The 19,652-nt window shown below is 38.8% G+C and overlaps 1 protein-coding gene across 2 annotated transcripts in view; it reads left to right on the top strand.

Annotated features, from left to right (window-relative positions):
• Positions 1-19,431, top strand: part of mtus2a (microtubule associated tumor suppressor candidate 2a) — a 105,884-nt gene extending 86,453 nt beyond the window's left edge. Inside the window, exons 7-16 of one of the 2 annotated variants that reach the window (XM_057820790.1) lie at positions 3,522-3,685; positions 3,770-3,895; positions 7,351-7,417; positions 7,613-7,827; positions 12,199-12,304; positions 12,394-12,467; positions 12,539-12,637; positions 16,450-16,569; positions 16,671-16,768; positions 16,873-19,431. In XM_057820790.1, the coding sequence (XP_057676773.1) occupies positions 3,522-3,685; positions 3,770-3,895; positions 7,351-7,417; positions 7,613-7,827; positions 12,199-12,304; positions 12,394-12,467; positions 12,539-12,637; positions 16,450-16,569; positions 16,671-16,768; positions 16,873-17,347 (1,544 nt within the window). In that variant the 3' untranslated portion in view covers positions 17,348-19,431. Of the gene's footprint in view, positions 1-3,521; positions 3,686-3,769; positions 3,896-7,350; positions 7,418-7,612; positions 7,828-12,198; positions 12,305-12,393; positions 12,468-12,538; positions 12,638-16,449; positions 16,570-16,667; positions 16,769-16,872 lie in introns of both variants that reach the window. The other variant, XM_057820789.1, reaches the window with a different exon arrangement.
• The last annotated feature ends 221 nt before the right edge of the window (positions 19,432-19,652 follow it).

Raw genomic sequence — 19,652 nt, 5'->3', positions numbered from 1 at the left:
AAAATTTTCAATCAAAAGTAGAGTATATATATAATAATAGTAATAATAATAAAAATAACAATAATAAAAATAGAGTGATGAAGATGAAGATGGATATATACATTCAACATACGGTACATAAGTACTGTATTTGTTTATTATAACAATAAATCAACAAGATGGCATTAACATTATTAACTTTCTGTTAAAGCGATCCATGGATAGAAAGACTTGTAGTTCTTAAAAGATAATTTTAGTACAAGTCATAGAAATTTTATATTAAAACCCCTCTTAATGTTTTCGTTTTAATAAAATTTGTAACATTTTTACTCAAAAAATAAACTACTAGCTCGCCATTGTTGATGTCAATAATTACACAATGCTCATGGTGCTGAAACCCATAAAATCAGTTGCACCCAAGCGCCAGCAGAGGGCGACAAAACACCAAAAAACACAAGTAACAAGTGGACATGACACTGTGCTGTCATTTTAATCTGTTTGAGCGGGGCATGTGCGTTAAATGCGTCAAATATTTTAACGTGATTAATTGAAAAAATTAATTATTGCCCGTTAACACGATAATTTTGACAGCCTTCGTTTACATATGTAAACGTTCAGATATTAAGATTTGAATGAGGCAAAATAACATGCTTTTTCTCTCAAATGTATTGTTATAATCATTTGTTTTGGATGTACTGTAATTATTTTCTGTCTAAAAATTAATTTGGTGTTCAAAAAGTCTTTTCTTAAATTTGAGTCTTGAAAAAGAGGGGGTCATCTTATAATCAGGGCCGTCTTATATTCGGGCCAATACGGTGGTAATAATTATAAACTAGAAACTGCAATTTCAGGATAAATTACAATGGGGCTTTGCTGTGGTCGGTGCAGATCTATCAGGTCACTTCCTGTTGATTTGGGGACATTTTGGGGAAACGGCCTGTTGCATGGCTGTCAATGGCATCGATTGTTTGGGCGCCAGTTGAATGTCAATAGGCTGTAATGCTAAGTTTTTGGTCAAAAATCAAATCCATTTTTCTGTCATTGAAAATGAATGGGAAATTTGGATGTACATGACTATCAATGGCATGGACGTGCATGGCTGTCAATGGCATCGACTTACTTACCTGCGCCAGTTGAATCTCAATGGGCTGTCATGGTAAAAGGTCAAAATCACAGGGGCCTATATTTTCCTACCATTGAAAATGAATAGGAAATTTGGACATACATGGCTGTCAATGGCATCCCATTGGAAATGGATGGGCAAGTTTTGGGGAAATTTGGGGGTACCATACGTTTTTGGCAAATTCTGTATACAACTTTTATGCCCCTTACCGTCCTGGAATTTTTCATCTGTAATTAATGCGATTTGGTCAAAAATTGTAGGACTAGATACATTTTGAAAAAAATTTCGTTTTCAAAAAACCCGCATTTACGGGCCAACGGGACATTTGGGGGGGGGGGGTCATTCGAAAAATTCCCTGCGTCGTACGAAAATTCTGGTCATTATGATATTTGAACGGTGATGGTCAGTCAAACGGTTTGGGCTGAGCACAGCCAGAGGGCGATGCGTGTTGTTGTCGCTTGACACTGCAGTCGCATCGCACCCCGTGTGTTGGCTTTCAACTCAACGGCAATTACTTTTGCATTTCGCCATCGCTCATCGCCTCCCCGTGTGATTTGCCCCTAAGGGTGTTTGATGGAACGATACACCGTATCAACTGATTTACATATAGTCACGTTTCCAATCCAATTACATGGAACCCTCGGGTTTTCTATGCTAAAGATTCAATTTACTCAATGTCATTTATCAAATGAACACAGCCATTAGCTGTAGGTCAGGTCAAATTTCCATAGTTGATACTGATTAGTTTGATTGGTTCTATTGAGAACTAGAATAAACCCAAAGTAGAAAATGGATGGATGACTGATACAGTGGGGCAAATAAGTATTTAGTCAACCACTAATTGTGCAAGTTCTCCCACTTGAAAATATTAGAGAGGCCTGTAATTCTCAACATAGGTAAACCTCAACCATGAGAGAAAAAAAATGAAAAAAAAAAAAATCCAAAAGTTCATCTCAATACTTTGTTATGAACCCTTTGCTGGCAATAACGGAGGCCAAACGTTTTCTGTAACTCTTCACAAGCTTTTCACACACTGTTGCTGGTATTTTGGCCCATTCCTCCATGCAGATCTCCTCTAGAGCAGTGATGTTTTGGGACTGTCATTGGGCAACACGGACTTTCAACTCCCTGTACAGATTTTCTATGGGGTTGAAATCTGGAGACCTGACCACACATGGACCTTGAAATACTTCTTACGAAGCCACTCCTTTGTTCCCTGGCTGTGTGTTTGGGAACATTGTCATGCTGAAAGACCCAGCCACGTCTCATCTTCAATGCCCTTGCTGATGGAAGGAGATTTTCACTCAAAATCTCTCGATACAAGGCCCCATTCATTCTTTCCTTTACACAGATCAGTCGTCCTTGTCCCTTTGCAGAAAAACAGCCCCAAAGCATGATGTTTCCACCCCCATGCTTCACAGTGGGTATGGTGTTCTTCGGATGCAATTCAGTATTCTTTCTCCTCCAAACACGAGAACCTTTGTTTCTACCAAAAAGTTCTATTTTGGTTTCATCTGACCATAACACATTCTCCCAGTCCTCTTCTGGATCATCCAAATGCTCTCTATCGAACCGCAGACGGGTCTGGACGTGTACTTTCTTCAGCAGGGGGACACGTCTGGCAGTGCAGGATTTGAGTCCCTGGCGGTGCATTGTGTAACTGATAGTAGCCTTTGTTACTGTGGTCCCAGCTCTCTGTAGATCATTCACTAGGTCACCCATGTGGTTCTGGGATTTTTGCTCACCGTTCTTATCATTTTGACGCCACGGGGTGAGATCTTCCATGGAGCCCCAGATCGAGTGAGATTATCAGTGGTCTTGTATGTCTTCCATTTTCTAATAATTGCTCCCACAGTTGATTTCTTTAAACCAAGCGTTTTACCTATTGCAGATTCAGTCTTCCCAGCCTGGTGCAGGTCTACAATTTTGTCTCTGGTGTCCTTCGACAGCTCTTTGGTCTTGGCCATAGTGGAGTTTGGAGTGTGACTGACTGAGCTTTTGGACGGGTGTCTTTTATACCAATAATGAGTTAAAACAGGTGCCATTAATACAGGTAACGAATGGAGCCTCGTTAGACCTCGTTAGAAGAAGTTAGACTTTTTTGATAGCCAGAAATCTTGCTTGTTTGTAGGTGACCAAACACTTATTTTCCACTCTAATTTGGAAATAAATATTTAAAAATCAAACAATGTGATTTTCTGTTTTTTTTTTCATATTCTGTCTCTCATGGTTGAGGTTTACCCATTTTGTCAATTACAGGCCTCTCTAATCTTTTCGAGTAGGAGAACTCGCACAATTGGTGGTTGACTAAATACTTATTTGTCCCACTGTATACTGTATTTTACACATTACATAATGTGTAATCATTGCTCTTTCAACATAATAGTCATTTTCTGTTTCTGAACTTCCTTCTCTTCAGTCCAGTCAGGCCAGCGACCTGCAGGAGGACCAGCCCGGGCATCCGTCACCCCTGGGTCCCCTCGACGCGTGCCCCCCCTGAAGCTGCAGCAAGAAAAAGAGGATGCTCAGCAGAGAGAAGAAAGAAAGGCAAAGGCGAGAGAGAACGAGGAACAACGTGAGGAGGTGAAATTCCGAGAAAATCACAACGGAAGCGCTTACGGTGAGTCGAAGAATTGATGCTATTGTGGATTTTCTTTGTTGCATAAGCTGGAGAGGCTGCGTGGACGCTGTAAACAGCAAGAGAAGCAACTGAGAGCCCTAAAAGAAGAACTGAGGAAGACCTCCTTAGGTTTAGAAGCTTTCATCATCACCACTCAGCATTACTGTCTCAAGGTGACAGTGCTAATTGAATACATCATAACACTATCCCTGTCAAAGTGCCAACTGTCATTAGCGAAATGACAAATTTCACCATGGAAATGTTTTTAATTGCCTTTTTCCTGGTTCTGGGACTCACACACTCAATAGCACACACAGTATCAACACTGCTCAGTGTGGTCCCCAAGCATGATGATTATAAGCAGGAGTGTTAGTGAATGCTGTGGAGGTTCCGCTAGAGTTCAGCTTGTCACTGAGCATCTCCCCTGCAGTTGACGGGAATGATTTTACCCGTGAGGTGACCAGACACCTTTATGGCTGCTGTCTGAGTGCAGCAATCAGTAGCCCCTCGGTGCAAATAAATACTAAGAGTCGTTGACGTGTAAGCGCATAAGGGGGGACCGTGAGTGCCACCTGCTGTTCATTTTGAGTTTCAAAACAAAAGCATATAATGTGTAAGGCGATATTGCAGAGTAAAAATACAGGAAATATTTGTATGTCTAAGGTAGCATATGCAATATGCAATACAGTAATGGATGATTTGTCTTACATTCAGATTCATTCATTCATCAATTGTAGGGCTGCCGCTATCGAATATTTTAGTAATCGAGTATTCTACTGAAAATTCCATTGATTAATCGACAAAGAGCAGTTATAAATATACATGAGAAAACAAGCCATTTCACCTAATATTTAACAATTTGTAGACAACAAATGTCTTTATTTTTAGATGTACATTGTTGAAAACAGCCAACAATTGCATCTCAGATGTGACTAGGAAAAAAAAAACAAATTTTCTGCTTGCACTTAAAAAACACTTTAGATCTTATTTAAAAAAAAAAAAAAAAAAAAAATCTTATTTCTTACCTAAAAATGTCATTACGCTTGATAACACACGTCACTTAAAAGTTAGGGGTTTTTTCCCCACATGTTTCAACTGAATTTCCATTTTTGTCTTTTAAATTTAAGTCTAAATTGTAAATCCTGAGAGGATTTTGAAATTTGCAGTGTTCAAAATAAAAAGATGATACCTGCTTTATTGGAGCACATTAGGCATCAGTGCTACTTTGTTGTTTTATCCATCAGTGACTACAGAGCTAAAATTGACAGTTAGCTTTATTATGTTTTCATTTTACACCCTCATTACAGCGCTGTGTTTTTACAGACTAAATAAAGCCTGTATGAAAGACACGTTAGCTACGCATCAACAGTAGTCATAATTGATAGAAACCTAGCCCTCTGCAGGGCTAACGTTATGTTAGCAAGGTACAGTAATGTTAATTTTATTTATTAGTGCTACGTTACAGCGCTGTTTTTACAGACTAAATAAAGCCTTATGAAAGACACGTTAGCTATGCATCAACAGTAGTCATAATTGATAGAAACCTAGCCCTCAGCAGGGCTAACGTTACGTTAGCAAGGTACAGTAAAGTTAATTTTATTTATTAGCGCTACGTTAACTTCATTTTACCTTGCCCCGCATATCGCTCTCGGTGTAAACGGGGTGCCTTCAGAGGAGCAGGGGATTGGTGGGTGGGTCACGTGGTGGCGCCCGGCCTGGGTTTCGGGGGCGGTCATCGGTCGCGAGATCCAGCCGGGGGTGCACAAGCATTGGCGGGGCCGTGGGTAGCGGGGGCCGGGTGAGGATAGTGTTATGCAAACGCTGTCATACAGTGAATACATGAAACAGCGTTCGCCTTGGACTCCAGCTTGAAAGGCTCCCACTCTTTTGACATTTTCCGCTTTTTCTTGGTGCCTTCCTCTTCGCTTTCATCGGCTTCTTCGTTGTTACCTCTATATTCATGCGTAGTTGAAATCAAATCTACAGCCTCTCTCATTTCCCTATGCGCACGTGACGTGAGCGCGTTGTGCCGCATTAAAAGTAAAATTCCTCAATCAACTTTTAAAATCGAGTTACTCGAACTATTCGAGTAATCGTTTCAGCTCTAATCATTAGGATCTTTTTTTTTTTTCGTAATACTAACACTAACAGACGGGACATTTTGTGCTAAAGTTAGCCCTCAACCTAGCTTTGCTAGCATAATAGCTAACATGACTTTGGGTTCTTGATGAGAAATCTATCATAATAATAGATTCAATTATTTCAAAAGGTTTATTTGTAAAATAAACCTTTTGAAATGATTGAATTCAATCTTTTTTTTTTTTTGACAATCAACCACGCTGAACATACTTCATAAAACTGCAAAATCTGATAAAGGAGATAAAAAATAAAACTGCTTACCACCGCTGAATTTCCTGCCATTGGTGAAATGTTATCGCAGAAAAGTGATGTCATTAATAAATCGGGAATTTTCTTAAAGGGACATTAACGCAACAGAGTGGACAGTGACCCTGAGGATGAACGGAAAACCTTTTTCTTTTTAATTAAATGTACGGCTGTCAAAATTATCGCGTTAACGGGCGTTAATTGATTTTTTAAATTAATCACGTTAAAATATTTGAAGCAATTAACGCACATGCCCCGCTGAAACAGATTAAAATGACAACAGTGTAATGTCCACTTGTTACTTGTTTTTTGGTGTTTGGTGCCCTCTGCTGGCGCTTGGGTCCAAGTGATTTTATGGGTTTAAACACAATGAGTGAGCATGGTGTAATTATTGACATCAACAATGGCGAGCTATTAGTTTATTTTTTGATTGAAATTTTTACAAATTTTAATAAAACGATAAAATTAAGATGGGTTTTAATATAAAATTTCTATAACTTGTACTAACATTTATCTTTTAAGAACTACAAGTCTTTCTATCCATGGATCGCTTTAAGAGAATGTTAATAATGTTAATGCCATCTTGTTGATGTATTGTTATAATAAACAAATACAGTACTTATGTACCGTATGTTGAATGTATATATCCGTCTTGTGTCTTATCTTTCCATTCCAACAATAATTTATAGAAAAATATGGCATATTTTATAGATGGTTTGAATTGCGATTAATTACGATTAATTACTTTTTAAGCTTTAATTAACTCGATTAAAAATTTTAATCGTTTGACAGCCCTAATTAAATTAAAGAAAAACAACACATGATTAAAGATTGTTATTTAAAATTACTTGGGATTTTTTTCGTATACTAGTTATTTTATAGACTGAATTTGAAAGAAACACACTGGAGAAATTGCAAAATTCCATAACAACGTTAAACCAGAAGACAATTAAATTTCAAAAATAGAATTTAGGAGACTGTACGCTTGAATTTATAAGAGACGGCATTTGGTAATACACAAAAAAAAAAAAAAAAAAAAAAGTTGAATGAGTATTTGTCTAACTTTAGTTGAAATACGGCTTCCTTTATACTGGGGACACAAATGGCACCCTATAAAAAATGACCTATTAGTGTTGGCTTTCATATGAATCAGATTGTGTGCATTTTGCTCAAGTATTTCAAGAGCTCACTCAATTGATAGGACTAACATATGAAAATTTGGACTTATTTTTCCCTCTATCAGAATAAAACCGCTGAAGAAAAGGGATCTGACTTGTTTGAGGAAATTCAAACAATTAAAGAGCAACTGGGTAAGTCAGTGTTTATCCTGAAAATTCATCCTTTATTACTCACTTAACTGATTGTATAGGATATGTTTGAAGGACAAGGTTTTCCGTCTCTTGCAAGTAATTATTTTACCTGAAAAATAATCACTTCCATTAAATTGGTTGACACCCCCCATTTTAATCACTTGAATAACACAATCAAATGCTGCTCCTGCTCAGTGTCCAACTCTGCAAACTGGGAGAGACTGAAGCAGGAAAAGTCTGCAGTGGAATCTGCATTTGAACGAGAGCTGCAGGAGCTGCAGGTGCAGCAGGAAGCCGAGCTCGCCGCCGTGGAGGAGAGCTTGCGGAAGTGTCACTTAGCCGAGATGGAAGATCTGAAGGCGGAGCATCAGTCGGAAATGGAGGAGCTTAGGACTCAGCAGCAGGAGCAGGTGAGTGTTAAACCCCCTTATGGTGTGCACCAGGGGTGTCAAACTCATTTTGGATTGCGGCCCAATTTCACGGCAATTAATTGTTATGTGGGCCGACCAATTTGTTTTTGGTCAAATAAGTTAACTCAGTGGCTTCCATTGACAGCGCTAGACGTCCAATGCTTTTTGACAGGGAGGGGCAAATAAATTAACACAGACACTATTCTAGTGGGAAATTTTGGTAGCAATCGGTTGGCTTTTTTTGTTTGTGGCTAGTGCTGTCAAATTTATCACATTAACGGGCGGTAATTTTTTTTTTTAATTAATCATGTCAAAATATTTGACGCATTTAACGCATGCGCGGAATGACCTGCTCATGCATTGCCTCAAACAGATTACAATGACGCCGTTTTTTGCACATTAAGAGCTAAGAGGAAGAGAAAGGCGAGTGGACACAGGCGTTCATTAGACCGCGCCGTTTATTGGCATAGGCTTCGGCAAATCCTTCACAACAAACATAAGTATCATTTAGTGAAAGCACAACAAAAATAATATTACTATCTCTAAAAAAAAAAAAATAATAATGTTCACAAAAAGAAAAGCTGGCATTGCCAATCAAAATAGCTTTGCAAAATACACATAAAACTTTCTCAGACTTTGGTCAAAGTCTATTCAAACATTTTGTTTAGTTCAACAAATACACCGGATGGCAATATTTAGTCACAATATACAAACTATCAGAGGTCTCGTACGTTGTGAAGCCAGCACTCAAATGACTGTGAAGTACAATGGAATGGATGGACCCAGTAAACAGGGAACTACGGCGTCAGTCGAGGGACAAAACACACTCATTGGCTTGAATTCTAAGTAATTTAAAACTCGACACCTTGTAGTACATTTCAATCACTACCTGACGTAGTTAAAGACACTGTGGAAGAACAGCAGGGAGTCCGTGTGACGTCACCGCTCGGCGACGTCAACAATGGCGAGCTGCTAGTCTATTTTTTGATTGAAAATTTTACAAATTTTATTAAAACGAAAACATTAAGAAGGGTTTTAATTAGGGCTGTCAAAATTATCGCGTTAACGGGCGTAAATTAATTTTTTAAATTAATCACGTTAAAATATTTGACGCAATTAACGCACTAGGCCCGCTCAGACAGATTTAAATTTCAGTACAGTGAAAGGCCAACTTGTTAATTGTGTTTTATGGAGTTTTTCCGCCCTCTGCTGGCGCTTGGGTGTGACTTGCATATGTTATGTGGCGTAATGTCGCCCTCTGCTGGCGATTCAGTGCAGCTGATTATTTGGGTTTCGGCCCGTTTTTCTGACGTAATTATATGTCGACGTGAACTCACACTAATAGACAGTGCTATTCAGACCAGCTAACGTCTGCATCCAGTATTCAGTGGCAGTTCTCATAGCCCCATCACACTGTTTGTGTCTAATACATGCATCGCTTGTGAGTTATATTCCTCCTTTGTTTATATTCGTGAGCATTAGATAGTTATTGATGATGTGTATTTGAATTTGTTCACATATATGGTGAAATGCAGTTACATTGTTAGATGCTTGTGAGCTAATTGGCTAGTGCTACTGCTCAAATGGACACGTGTGTGTACATTTTATGTTATTTTGTGATTTATGCAAGTTATTGACACATTGCCTTGTTATTTTCAGTTTTACAAAAATACAAGAAACGTGCTCCTGTCAAAAAGAGATGACTTCAGTAAAGCCCATGCAACTTTGCCACACCGTCTGATTTCTTTTTGGAACTTATGTTCGCTCTCTGTCAATTTGTGTACTCACACACATTGAGGACAGAATAGGGCTACTAGTTTATTTTTTGATTGAAAATTTTACAAATTTTATTAAAACGAAAACATTAAGAGCCGTTTTAATATAACATTTCTATAACTTGTACTAATATTCATCTTTTAAGAACTACAAGTCTTTCTATCCATGGATCACTTTAACAGAATGTTAATAATGTTAATGCCATCTTGTTGATTTATTGTTATAATAAACAAATACAGTCCTTATGTACCGTATGTTGAATGTTTATATCGATCTTGTCTTATCTTTCCATTCCAACAATAATTTACAGAAAAATATGGCATATTTTATAGATGGTTTGAATTGCGAATAATTGCGATTAATTACGATTAATTAATTTTTAAGCTATAATTAACTCGATTAAAAATTTTAATTGTTTGACAGCCCTAAATAAAATTACTAGGGTTGTTCCGATCATGTTTTTTTGCTCCCGATCCGATCCCGATCATTTTAGTTTCAGTATCTGCCGATCCCGTTATTTCCCAATCAAAATTTTTTTTGCTCCCGATTCAATTCCAGTCATTCCTGATAATTTTTCCCGATCATATACATTTTGGCAATGCATTAAGAAAAAAATGAATAAAACTTGAACGAATATATACATTCAACATACAGTACATAAGAACTGTATTTGTTTATTATGACAATAAATCCTCAAGATGGCATTTACATTATTAACATTTTTTCTGTGAGAGGGATCCATAGATAGAAAGACTTGTGACTTTGTATATTGTGACTAAATATTGCCATCTAGTGTATTTGTTGAGCTTTCAGTAAATGATACTGCAGCCATGCCCCAATGCATGATGGGGAGTGGAACAATGATGGGTAGTGGAACCATGAGAGGGAGGGAGAGGGATTGCAAGGCTTTAGCCAATTGAAGGAAGGCTCCAAAGACTGCCAAACTTCTCTCTACTCATGTAGCGCTGCCTTTTATCTCTCTATATAGGTAAAACGGCGTCATTACAGATTGAGCGCGACAATGAGTGAGAGGGTCGTGCAGCGCATACATTGCATTAATTAATTTAACATGACATAATTTTTAAGAAATTAATTGCCGCCGTAATCGGGATGTTTTTGATAACCCTACCTTAAACCTAAAATACAGACTCTGGATGAGTGTAACATATTATGTCTGTAACGTTAAATGCAATTAGAAAACGATTTAATTAAAATATATATATATCAGAGGTTGCGCTAGACTTTTTCATTGTCTGTCATTTTGACTGACAGGGTCATAAAAATCCGGTCATAATCTATTTTTACCCGTCACTTAAATTTTTAAAATGATAATAATGACATATTCAATAATATTTAGTTTTCATTCATCTTTAATTAATATTCTGTCCGGACAAGCTTAATAGAGAATCCACACCGCGCCATCACACATCAAGCAGCTGTGCGTTATTAGCGCCTAGCTTGCCTTGAACACGGCTTTTTAGGAAGGGTTGGACTTGACAACAGTCATGAAAAAAAAAAGGTTTGAGGATAAGCCTGAGAATGATCGGTTTTCTCTCTGCTCCATATAAGCAATATTTCACCACTGCTTACACGGCCGAGAGTCGGGGCAAACTGCTCGTATGTGTGTGTGACATGCACGAACAGTGCGTGCATGCTATCGATCCATATACTTTGAATATAAGCCAATACAGGGATTATTTATGCCTGTTATTTGTGTCCTCTTTTTAATAAGCAAAATATGATATCCCTGGAATGACGGATGACAGCCAGCATGTGTGATTGTATGGTTATTTGTTTTGATGCTTCTACAGGCATATATAATCCCCGTTTAGGCTTATATTCAAAGTATATGGATCAATAGCATGCACGCACTGTTTGTGCATTGCTAATTCATTTGCTCACTCGCCACCCTGTGGTCTGGAGTGTGAATTGCAACCTGTCAAAAGGACAGATGGACTTCAGTTTTTTCCGTCACCGTTTTAAAGAACCGGTCAACGACGGAAAATATTCGGTTAACGCGACCCCTGATATATATATATTAAAAATAGGCATGGCCGATATTTTTTTGCCGATTCCGATACTTTGAAAATGACGTGATCGGACCCGATCGATCCGATCGATCGGGACATCTCTAAAAATTACTATAACTTGTACTAACATTTATCTTTTAAGAACTACAAGTCTTTCTATCCGTGGATCCCTTTAACAGAAAGAATGTTAATAATGTTAATGCCATCTTGTGGATTTATTGTTATAATAAACAAATATAGTACTTATGTACAGTATGTTAAATGTATATATCCGTTTTGTGTCTTTCCATTCCAACAATTATTTACAGAAAAATATGGCATATTTTAGAGATGGTTTTAAATTGCAATTAATTACGATTAATTAATTTTTAAGCTGTGATTAACTCGATTAAAAATTAGATTCATTTGACAGCCCTATTAGTGACACCTTTTTAAAACAATATACCGATTCTTGGCAGGAGCACATCAATAACCTTTTAGAATACAAATTATCACGATATATCACCGTTTCGATACAATGTCACAACCCTAGCTCTAACTTGTAGGTGTATTTGTTGTGTTTCAGGTGGATGACATGACAGCTCACCACCAGGCAGCCATTCAGGAGCTCAGAGACATGCATAACATCACCAAAGCAACATTGCATGAGGAGCACGCCCGAACCATGAGAGGTATGAGTGTAGTTCACGTTAAAAGAACACAACTTGACCTTTAAAAGAAACATGAACTGGCTCTCCCTTACTGGCGAATGCGTGTGTAGACTTAAGGAAAGCTCACGAACAACAAAAGATGCTGCTTGAGGAGGATTTTGAGAAACTGAGGCTTTCTCTTCAGGTAGGAAACTATCAAATGATAGAAACCAAAACTGTGACATGAAATGTTATGTTTTTTTGTGTGTCATTTAGGATCAAGTAGATACACTCACATTTCAAAACCAGGGTCTACGGGACAAAGCCAAGCGCTTTGAAGAAGCTTTGAGGAAGAGCACTGACGAACAGATTGTTGTGAGTTTTTACTACAGTCAGATGACATTGCTATAACATGACATATTCTTCCAAATATATTTAGATCATACATGCACATTGTATTTGTATGTAAAAATGTAAACAACCATGCTGACAACAACTTAAAACAACTATACACACCCCAGTTTCCCACCTCTTCAATCTGTGCCCTCTGGCAGGCGCTACCAGCCAAAACAAACAGATTGACAGACAGATTCCTTCCAAGAGCTGTCACCATACTCAACTCAAGTTTGCACTGAAATGTCACTGTCATTGCACAGCTAATGTCACAACATTGTCACAAACAGTTTGCTGAAGACATGTAAACAAAGCACATGGATTACTAGAACCATGTCCTATGGTCTGATGAGACTGGCGGGCTTTCTTGTGTACCGTCTTCAGAAGAGGCTTCCTCCTGGGGTGACAGCCTTGCACACCAATTTGATGTAGAGTGCGGCGTATGGTCTGAGCACTAACAGGTTGACCCCCCCACACCTCTTTGATCTCTGGAGCAATGCTGACAGCACTCCTGTAATGAGTCACATGACATTTTGGAGGGAAAATGACAAGCAGTACTCAATTTGGACATTTAGGGATGTTCGTAGGTCCCATGCGGTGTACTCACTTTTGTAGCCAGGGGTTTAGATATTAATGGCTATATTTTGAGTTATTTTGAGGGGAAAATAAATTAACTTTTTATTTTTATTTTATCTTTTTTATTATACTATTATAAGCTGCACACAGACTACTTTTCATTGTGTCAAAGTGTCATTTTGTCAGTGTTGTCCCATGAAAAGATATACTTAAATATCGGCAGAAATGCCAGGGGTGTGCTCACTTTTGTGATACACTGTATTTCTCTAATCCTAAACTTGACTAGACCTTGGAATATTATGATTTATATAATTCAATCAAAAATGGAACTATTTGGACTTTCAAAGATTAATATATCTAGTTCTCTGTCCACCGCAATAAGTGAAAAACCGTGAGGTAACAACCTCCAAAAAAACATTTTTTTGTGTGTTTTCAATGTATTTATTCAGATTTAGCGTTGGAAAGAGAAACCTATAAGACATGTTTTTTTTTTTTCACTTTTATTCTTAAAGTAAAATAATTTTTAAAAATTATAAATGTATGTATTTAAATGGTTTTTAAGTACTTCAAATGTAATAATTAATGTTAATGTTTTTTCGATTTTTTTTCCCCCCAAGGAATAATTAAAAAAAACTTGTATATGTATATATATTTTAACAAATGTTTTTTACGCACTTCAAATGTAATAATTATGATAAGTTTTAAACATCTTACTGTCCAACCGAATTATTTTTAAACAAGAATAAAGTAGAAAAATGCTTGTCCTTATTAAATGCTTCATTGAGTGAGTCCACTAAAATCCACTCAAGCTAATCACTTACACACTATAAGTTGCCACACCAACTGTTTAACAAGTTAAATGATGATTGACGCATGCGGCGCTCTGACGTTTCGGCTTCAAACGAGATCCAACCTTAAAGTCTGTCAATCATTGTTAACTTTAACAAGCAACTCCAGTGCACTGCCTGAACAACAAAGAGCAGCAGGAGGGAGAGTGAGACTACGTCATCGACTCGGGACACCTCATCCGTATTTATTTTTTTATTATTTTTTTTTTATTGAAAAAAAATTCCACGATGGACTGAGGGTGCAAAGCGTTTGTCATTTGCCAACTACGTCCCCTGCTTGAGTACTGCGGCCTGCAGCTGGACGTACTTGATAGTTTGGGGACCCCTAGTGTACACTTCTGTGATTTTTTTTTTTTTTTTTTTAAGTCTAATTATCGTAATTTTTGGACTATAGGCCGTTACTTTTTTCCTTCATTTTGAATCCTGCGGCTTATAGTCCATTGCGGCTTATTTGTTGATTTATTTGGGTTAATGGGGAACACATGTCTCTTAGTATGCATTACAGCGCTACAGATGTAAACAACAATCAAAATTCATGTTCTGTGCTAATTATTTATTCCGTTACTGTTCCAGTTGTTTCATTAATTGCTTGTTATGGTAGTCAGTAACACTTTATTTGACAGTGGCGTCATAAGACGGTCATATTTATAACATGACGGTCATATTTATAACAGGTTACTATCATGGGCATTACTAAATGCTTATGACAGATGTCATTAAGTGTCATCCGGAAAAGTATGATAACAACTCCATTTATGTCCAGTTTAGATCATTTAAATCCACTCAAAAGTGAGATAATTTGACAGACACTAAATGACATTTGTTATAAGCATTCATCAATGCTCATGACAGTGTCAAATCATAGTTATGATTGTCTAATAACAGTCTTATGGCGCCACTGTCAAATTAAGTGTTACCAAATACCATAATTAGCAATTAATGAAACAACTGGAAGAATAACTGAAGAAATAATTAGCACGGAACATGAATTTTGATTGTTATTTACATCTGTAGCGCTGCAATGCATGTTAGGAGGCATGTTGGACAACAAAAGTGTTGACAACAGGTGGCAGCAGAGGTTGACTGTCTCCTCCAAGGGAGCAAAGATGGCCAAGTGAAGGTTCTTGAAGCAATAAAGCTTTGCAGCCAAGTGGTTTAAAGCTTCATGGTGGTTCATTTGGTCTTGGTCGTATGACGCCGCTGTCAAATAAAACGTTACCGATTATTATCCTTTGGTGTAAATATCCCATAATACAGTGAGGACGGCTGCGGCTTGTAGTCCACTGTGGCTTATGAACAAGTGTCTTTTTCGTGTCAAATGTGGTGGGTGGCAGCTTATAGTCCGGTGCGCCTTGTAGTGCAAAAATTACGGTATACTTTTGCTTTTGTTTTATGCGGCAGTACAATGATAATAAAAGCTTTCTATTCTATTCTATTCTATTCTATTCTATTCTATTCTATTCTATTCTATGCTATGCTATTAACTCATTCACTCCCAGCCATTTTCACCGGTGCAATCCTTTGCTCCCGGCCGCTTTACTGGATTTTGACTGATTTTGCAAGGCCCTCAGAAACTTGTGTTCTATTGCTATACATGGAACCCACCAAAAGAAAGATTAGACTCTCTTCTTTCAGCAGAAAAAAGTTAGTTCATATCTTTTTCCATTCTTTAGAAATCAGCATTAGAAAATAGCTTAGATTGAGCAATTTTCCAATTTCTGACGAAAAAACAGAGAAATTTAGCTTTTTGTGAAGGCATAACTTCACAATTTCAAACGTAACTTTGACTTTAAAACAGCTATTTTTTGCTTTAGTTACATCCCAAACATCTGAATGTTTACCTTTTACAAAATAACAAGACGAATAGAGCTTTTGATAGCAAAGTAACAATTTATTTACTCATAACTAACTGAGAGGTGACGCTGTTGTGGCCGCAATAGCCAGGGTAAACTTTTCCCTCATCACCGCCTGTCTCTGCTCGGTGTCCGCTGCACTGCTGGTCCCGGTCGTTCTGCTCGGTCGTCCAGGACCTGGAATCCCGGGCGTCCTCCCGGTTCTTCTGTTTGGTCGTCCGCCGCCTGGCATCCTGGACGTCCATTTGGTCGTCTTCCGCCGGTACCCCGGCCGTGTGGCCAGCCATTCGTTCTGTTGCACTATGCACTACTGCCCTCCAGTGGCCAGTTTTATTGCTTTAAAATGTATTTTCAGCATTGTGCTTTGGAGCTAAGTTGAATCAGAACCCAGAGATGTCTCTTGTGAAAAAAATGTAAAAGACGTATAAATACGTACAATTAAAAATAGAACATATTTATACGTTTTTGGGAGCAAATGAGTTAACATGATGAGTCCATTTTATATTCCACGCAACAGGATGCCTTAGCTCCATACCAGCATATTGAGAAGGACCTGAAGAGCTTGAAGGAGGTTGTTGAAATGAAGAACCTGCAAATACACCAGCAAGAGCAGAAGATCTCCGACCTGGAAAAAGTGGTAGGCTCAATAGGCCACCATCTCCATCGCTCGTCAACTGCGAATATGACGGACGGACGAATGAATGACATTGCTTCGGTTGCGTTTTTACTTTTGAGCAGGCCCAAAAGAATGTGTTCCTTGAGGAGAAGGTCCAGGTCCTGCAGCAACAAAATGAAGATCTGAATGCTCGTATTGAAAGAAACCTCACCTTATCCAGGTAAATTAGTGTTTGCATGACTAGCCGTATTTTTAGCCGTTAGTGCTGTATGTGTCCAAGTGAAGTAGCGCTCATTATCTTTGACCACGGTTTTCCATCTCCAGGCAATTGTCAGAAGAGAACGCCAACCTCCAGGAATCAGTGGAGAAAGAGAGCACAGAGAAAAAGCGACTCAGTCGAAACAACGAAGAGCTCCTATGGCGGCTCCAGACCAGCCCCCTGATGTCTCCTTCGTCCTCGCCCCTCCACCGCTCCTTTTCTACCTCCCCCATCCCGTCATCCCCGTTGTTCTCATCGTCACCTGCACCTCCACTGGGATGCCACACCCCCACTCACTGCCAAGGCTGCCCCCAGCAGCCGCAAACCACCTCTCCCTTCCACACGGCCAATCAGAATTACTCCCCTGGGCCGGCCACGCCCACCCACATGGCAGCAACCAATCAATATTACTCCCTGGGCCCCACGACACCCACTCATAGGGCAGCAACAAATCAGAATTACTCCCCAGGCCCATGCACACCCACTCATAGGTCACCAGCCAATCGAAATTCGGCAGCTTGTGTCACTTTACAAAGATAAAAAAGCTCTACAACCCCTTAATTTTTCTTTCCCTTTTTTGAAAAATTCAATCTTTTCATGATTACGTTCTCCTGGCCCCTTATTAAATGTGAAATTTAGTATAATGTGTCAAGGGTAACAACTCAAAGTGAAAGTTCTGTTTTGAATCCGACAGCTGATGCTCTCTGTTGTATATATTATGTACTATAGTGACACAAATAGTGTCAGCATGAATGAAGTAACTTACAGTTGGAGTCCCGCAAAGACAGGAAGCAGCACAAAAGAACAAAATCCTCCTGTGTTCAGATCACAAATGTATTCAAACAATTATAAATACCAAGCACTCTCCCGCTGGGATGAGCTTGTCAGTTGTGTTTTACCAAACTAATTCCCCAACAAAGCGCCTTACTCCTGCCATCTCACCAGCAAAGGTTAGTTAGTTTTAATCAATTTTTGATTGGTTTTAAGGAATTTCTCAGTCTCACAAAGGAGTTCAATTGCATTTGAACCTCTAATATTCAACACAGTCCATTTGAGAATAGGCCTTGTTCAGACTGGTAGCCAAAATCTGATTCTTAGTCCATCCGGATTGAATCTGGAAGTCTTTTGTAGTCTGGAGAATCTCAAATCACAGAAATTTTTGCAAGATGGATTAAAACCACATACGGGAGGTACACTGGGGCAAATACGTATTTAGTCAACCACTAATTGTGCAAGTTCTCCCGCTTGAAAAAATTAGAGAGGCCTGTAATTGTCAACATGGGTAAACCTCAAACATGAGAGACAGAATGTGAAAAAAAAAACAACAGAAAATCACATTGTTTGATTTTTAAAGAATTTATTTGCAAATCATGGTGGAAAATAAGTATTTGGTCAATACCAAAAGTTCATCTCAATACTTTGTTATGTACCCTCTGTTGGCAATAACGGAGACCAAACGTTTTCTGTAACTCTTCACAAGCTTTTCACACATTGTTGCTGGTATTTTGGCCCATTCCTCCATGTAGATCTCCTCTGGAGCAGTGATGTTTTGGGGCTGTCGTTGGGCAACATGGACTTTCAACTCCCTCCACAGATTTTCTGTGGGGTTGAAGATCTGGAGACCGACTAGGCCACTCCAGGACCTTGAAATGCTTCTTACGAAGCCACTCCTTTGTTGCCCTGGCTGTGTGTTTGGGATCATTGTCATGCTGAAAGTCAATGCCCTTGCTGATGGAAGGAGATTTTCACTCAAAATCTCTCGATACAAGGCCCCATTCATACTTTCCTTTACACAGATCAGTCGTCCTGCTCCCTTTGCAGAAAAACAGCCCCAAGGCATGATGTTTCCACCCCCATGCTTCACAGTGGGTATGGTGTTCTTCGGATGGAGTTCAGTATTCTTTCTCCTCCAAATACGAGAACCTGTGTTTCCTCTTCTGGATCATCCAAATGCTCTCTGGCGAACCGCAGACGAGCCTGGACGTGTACTGGCTTCAGCAGGGGGACACATCTGTCAATGCAGGATTTGAGTCCCTGGCAGCGCATTGTGTTACTGATAGTAGCCTTTGTTACTGTGGTCCCAGCTCTCTGTAGGTCATTCACTAGGTCCCTCCGTGTGGTTCTGGGATTTTTGCTCACCATTCTTGTTATCATTTTGACGCCACGGGGTGAGATCTTGCATGGAGTCCCAGATCGAGGGAGGTTATCAGTGGTCTTGTATTTCTCCCATTTTCTAATAATTGTTCCCACAGTTGATTTCTTTACACCAAGCGTTTTACCTATTGCAGATTCAGTCTTCCCAGCCTGGTGCAGGTCTACAATTTTGTTTCTGGTGTCGTTCGACAGCTCTTTGGTCCATTGTGGAGTTTGGAGTGTGACTGACTGAGTTTGTGGACAGGTGTCTTTTTTACCGATAATGAGTTAAAACAGGTGCATTTAGTACAGGTAACGAGTGGAGCCTCGTTAGAAGAAGTTAGACCTCTTTGACAGCCAGAAATCTTGTTTTTAGGTGACCAAATACTTATTTTCCACTCTAATTTTGAAATTAATTCTTTAAAAATCAAACAATGTGATTTTCTGGGTTTTTTCCCCTACATTCTGTCTTTCATGGTTGAGGTTTAACCATGTTGACAATTACAGGCCTCTCTAATCTTTTCAAGTAGGAGAACTTGCACAATTGGTGGTTGACTAAATACTTATTTGCCCCACTGTAGTTTCATATCAGATCAAGGCCGTAAATTTGCATAGGGACGGTAGGGACATAACACTACCAACTTTTTAGGATGCATATCCAGCCAAGATAAGAAAATAAAACTTACCAAGCAGCACTTGACACATGTGTTTC

The sequence above is a fragment of the Corythoichthys intestinalis genome, chromosome 18 (assembly GCF_030265065.1).
Source record: "Corythoichthys intestinalis isolate RoL2023-P3 chromosome 18, ASM3026506v1, whole genome shotgun sequence".
Lineage (NCBI taxonomy): Eukaryota > Metazoa > Chordata > Actinopteri > Syngnathiformes > Syngnathidae > Corythoichthys > Corythoichthys intestinalis.
Note: the sequence above shows the minus strand (reverse complement) of the source record. Positions and strands in the feature narration are given on the sequence as shown.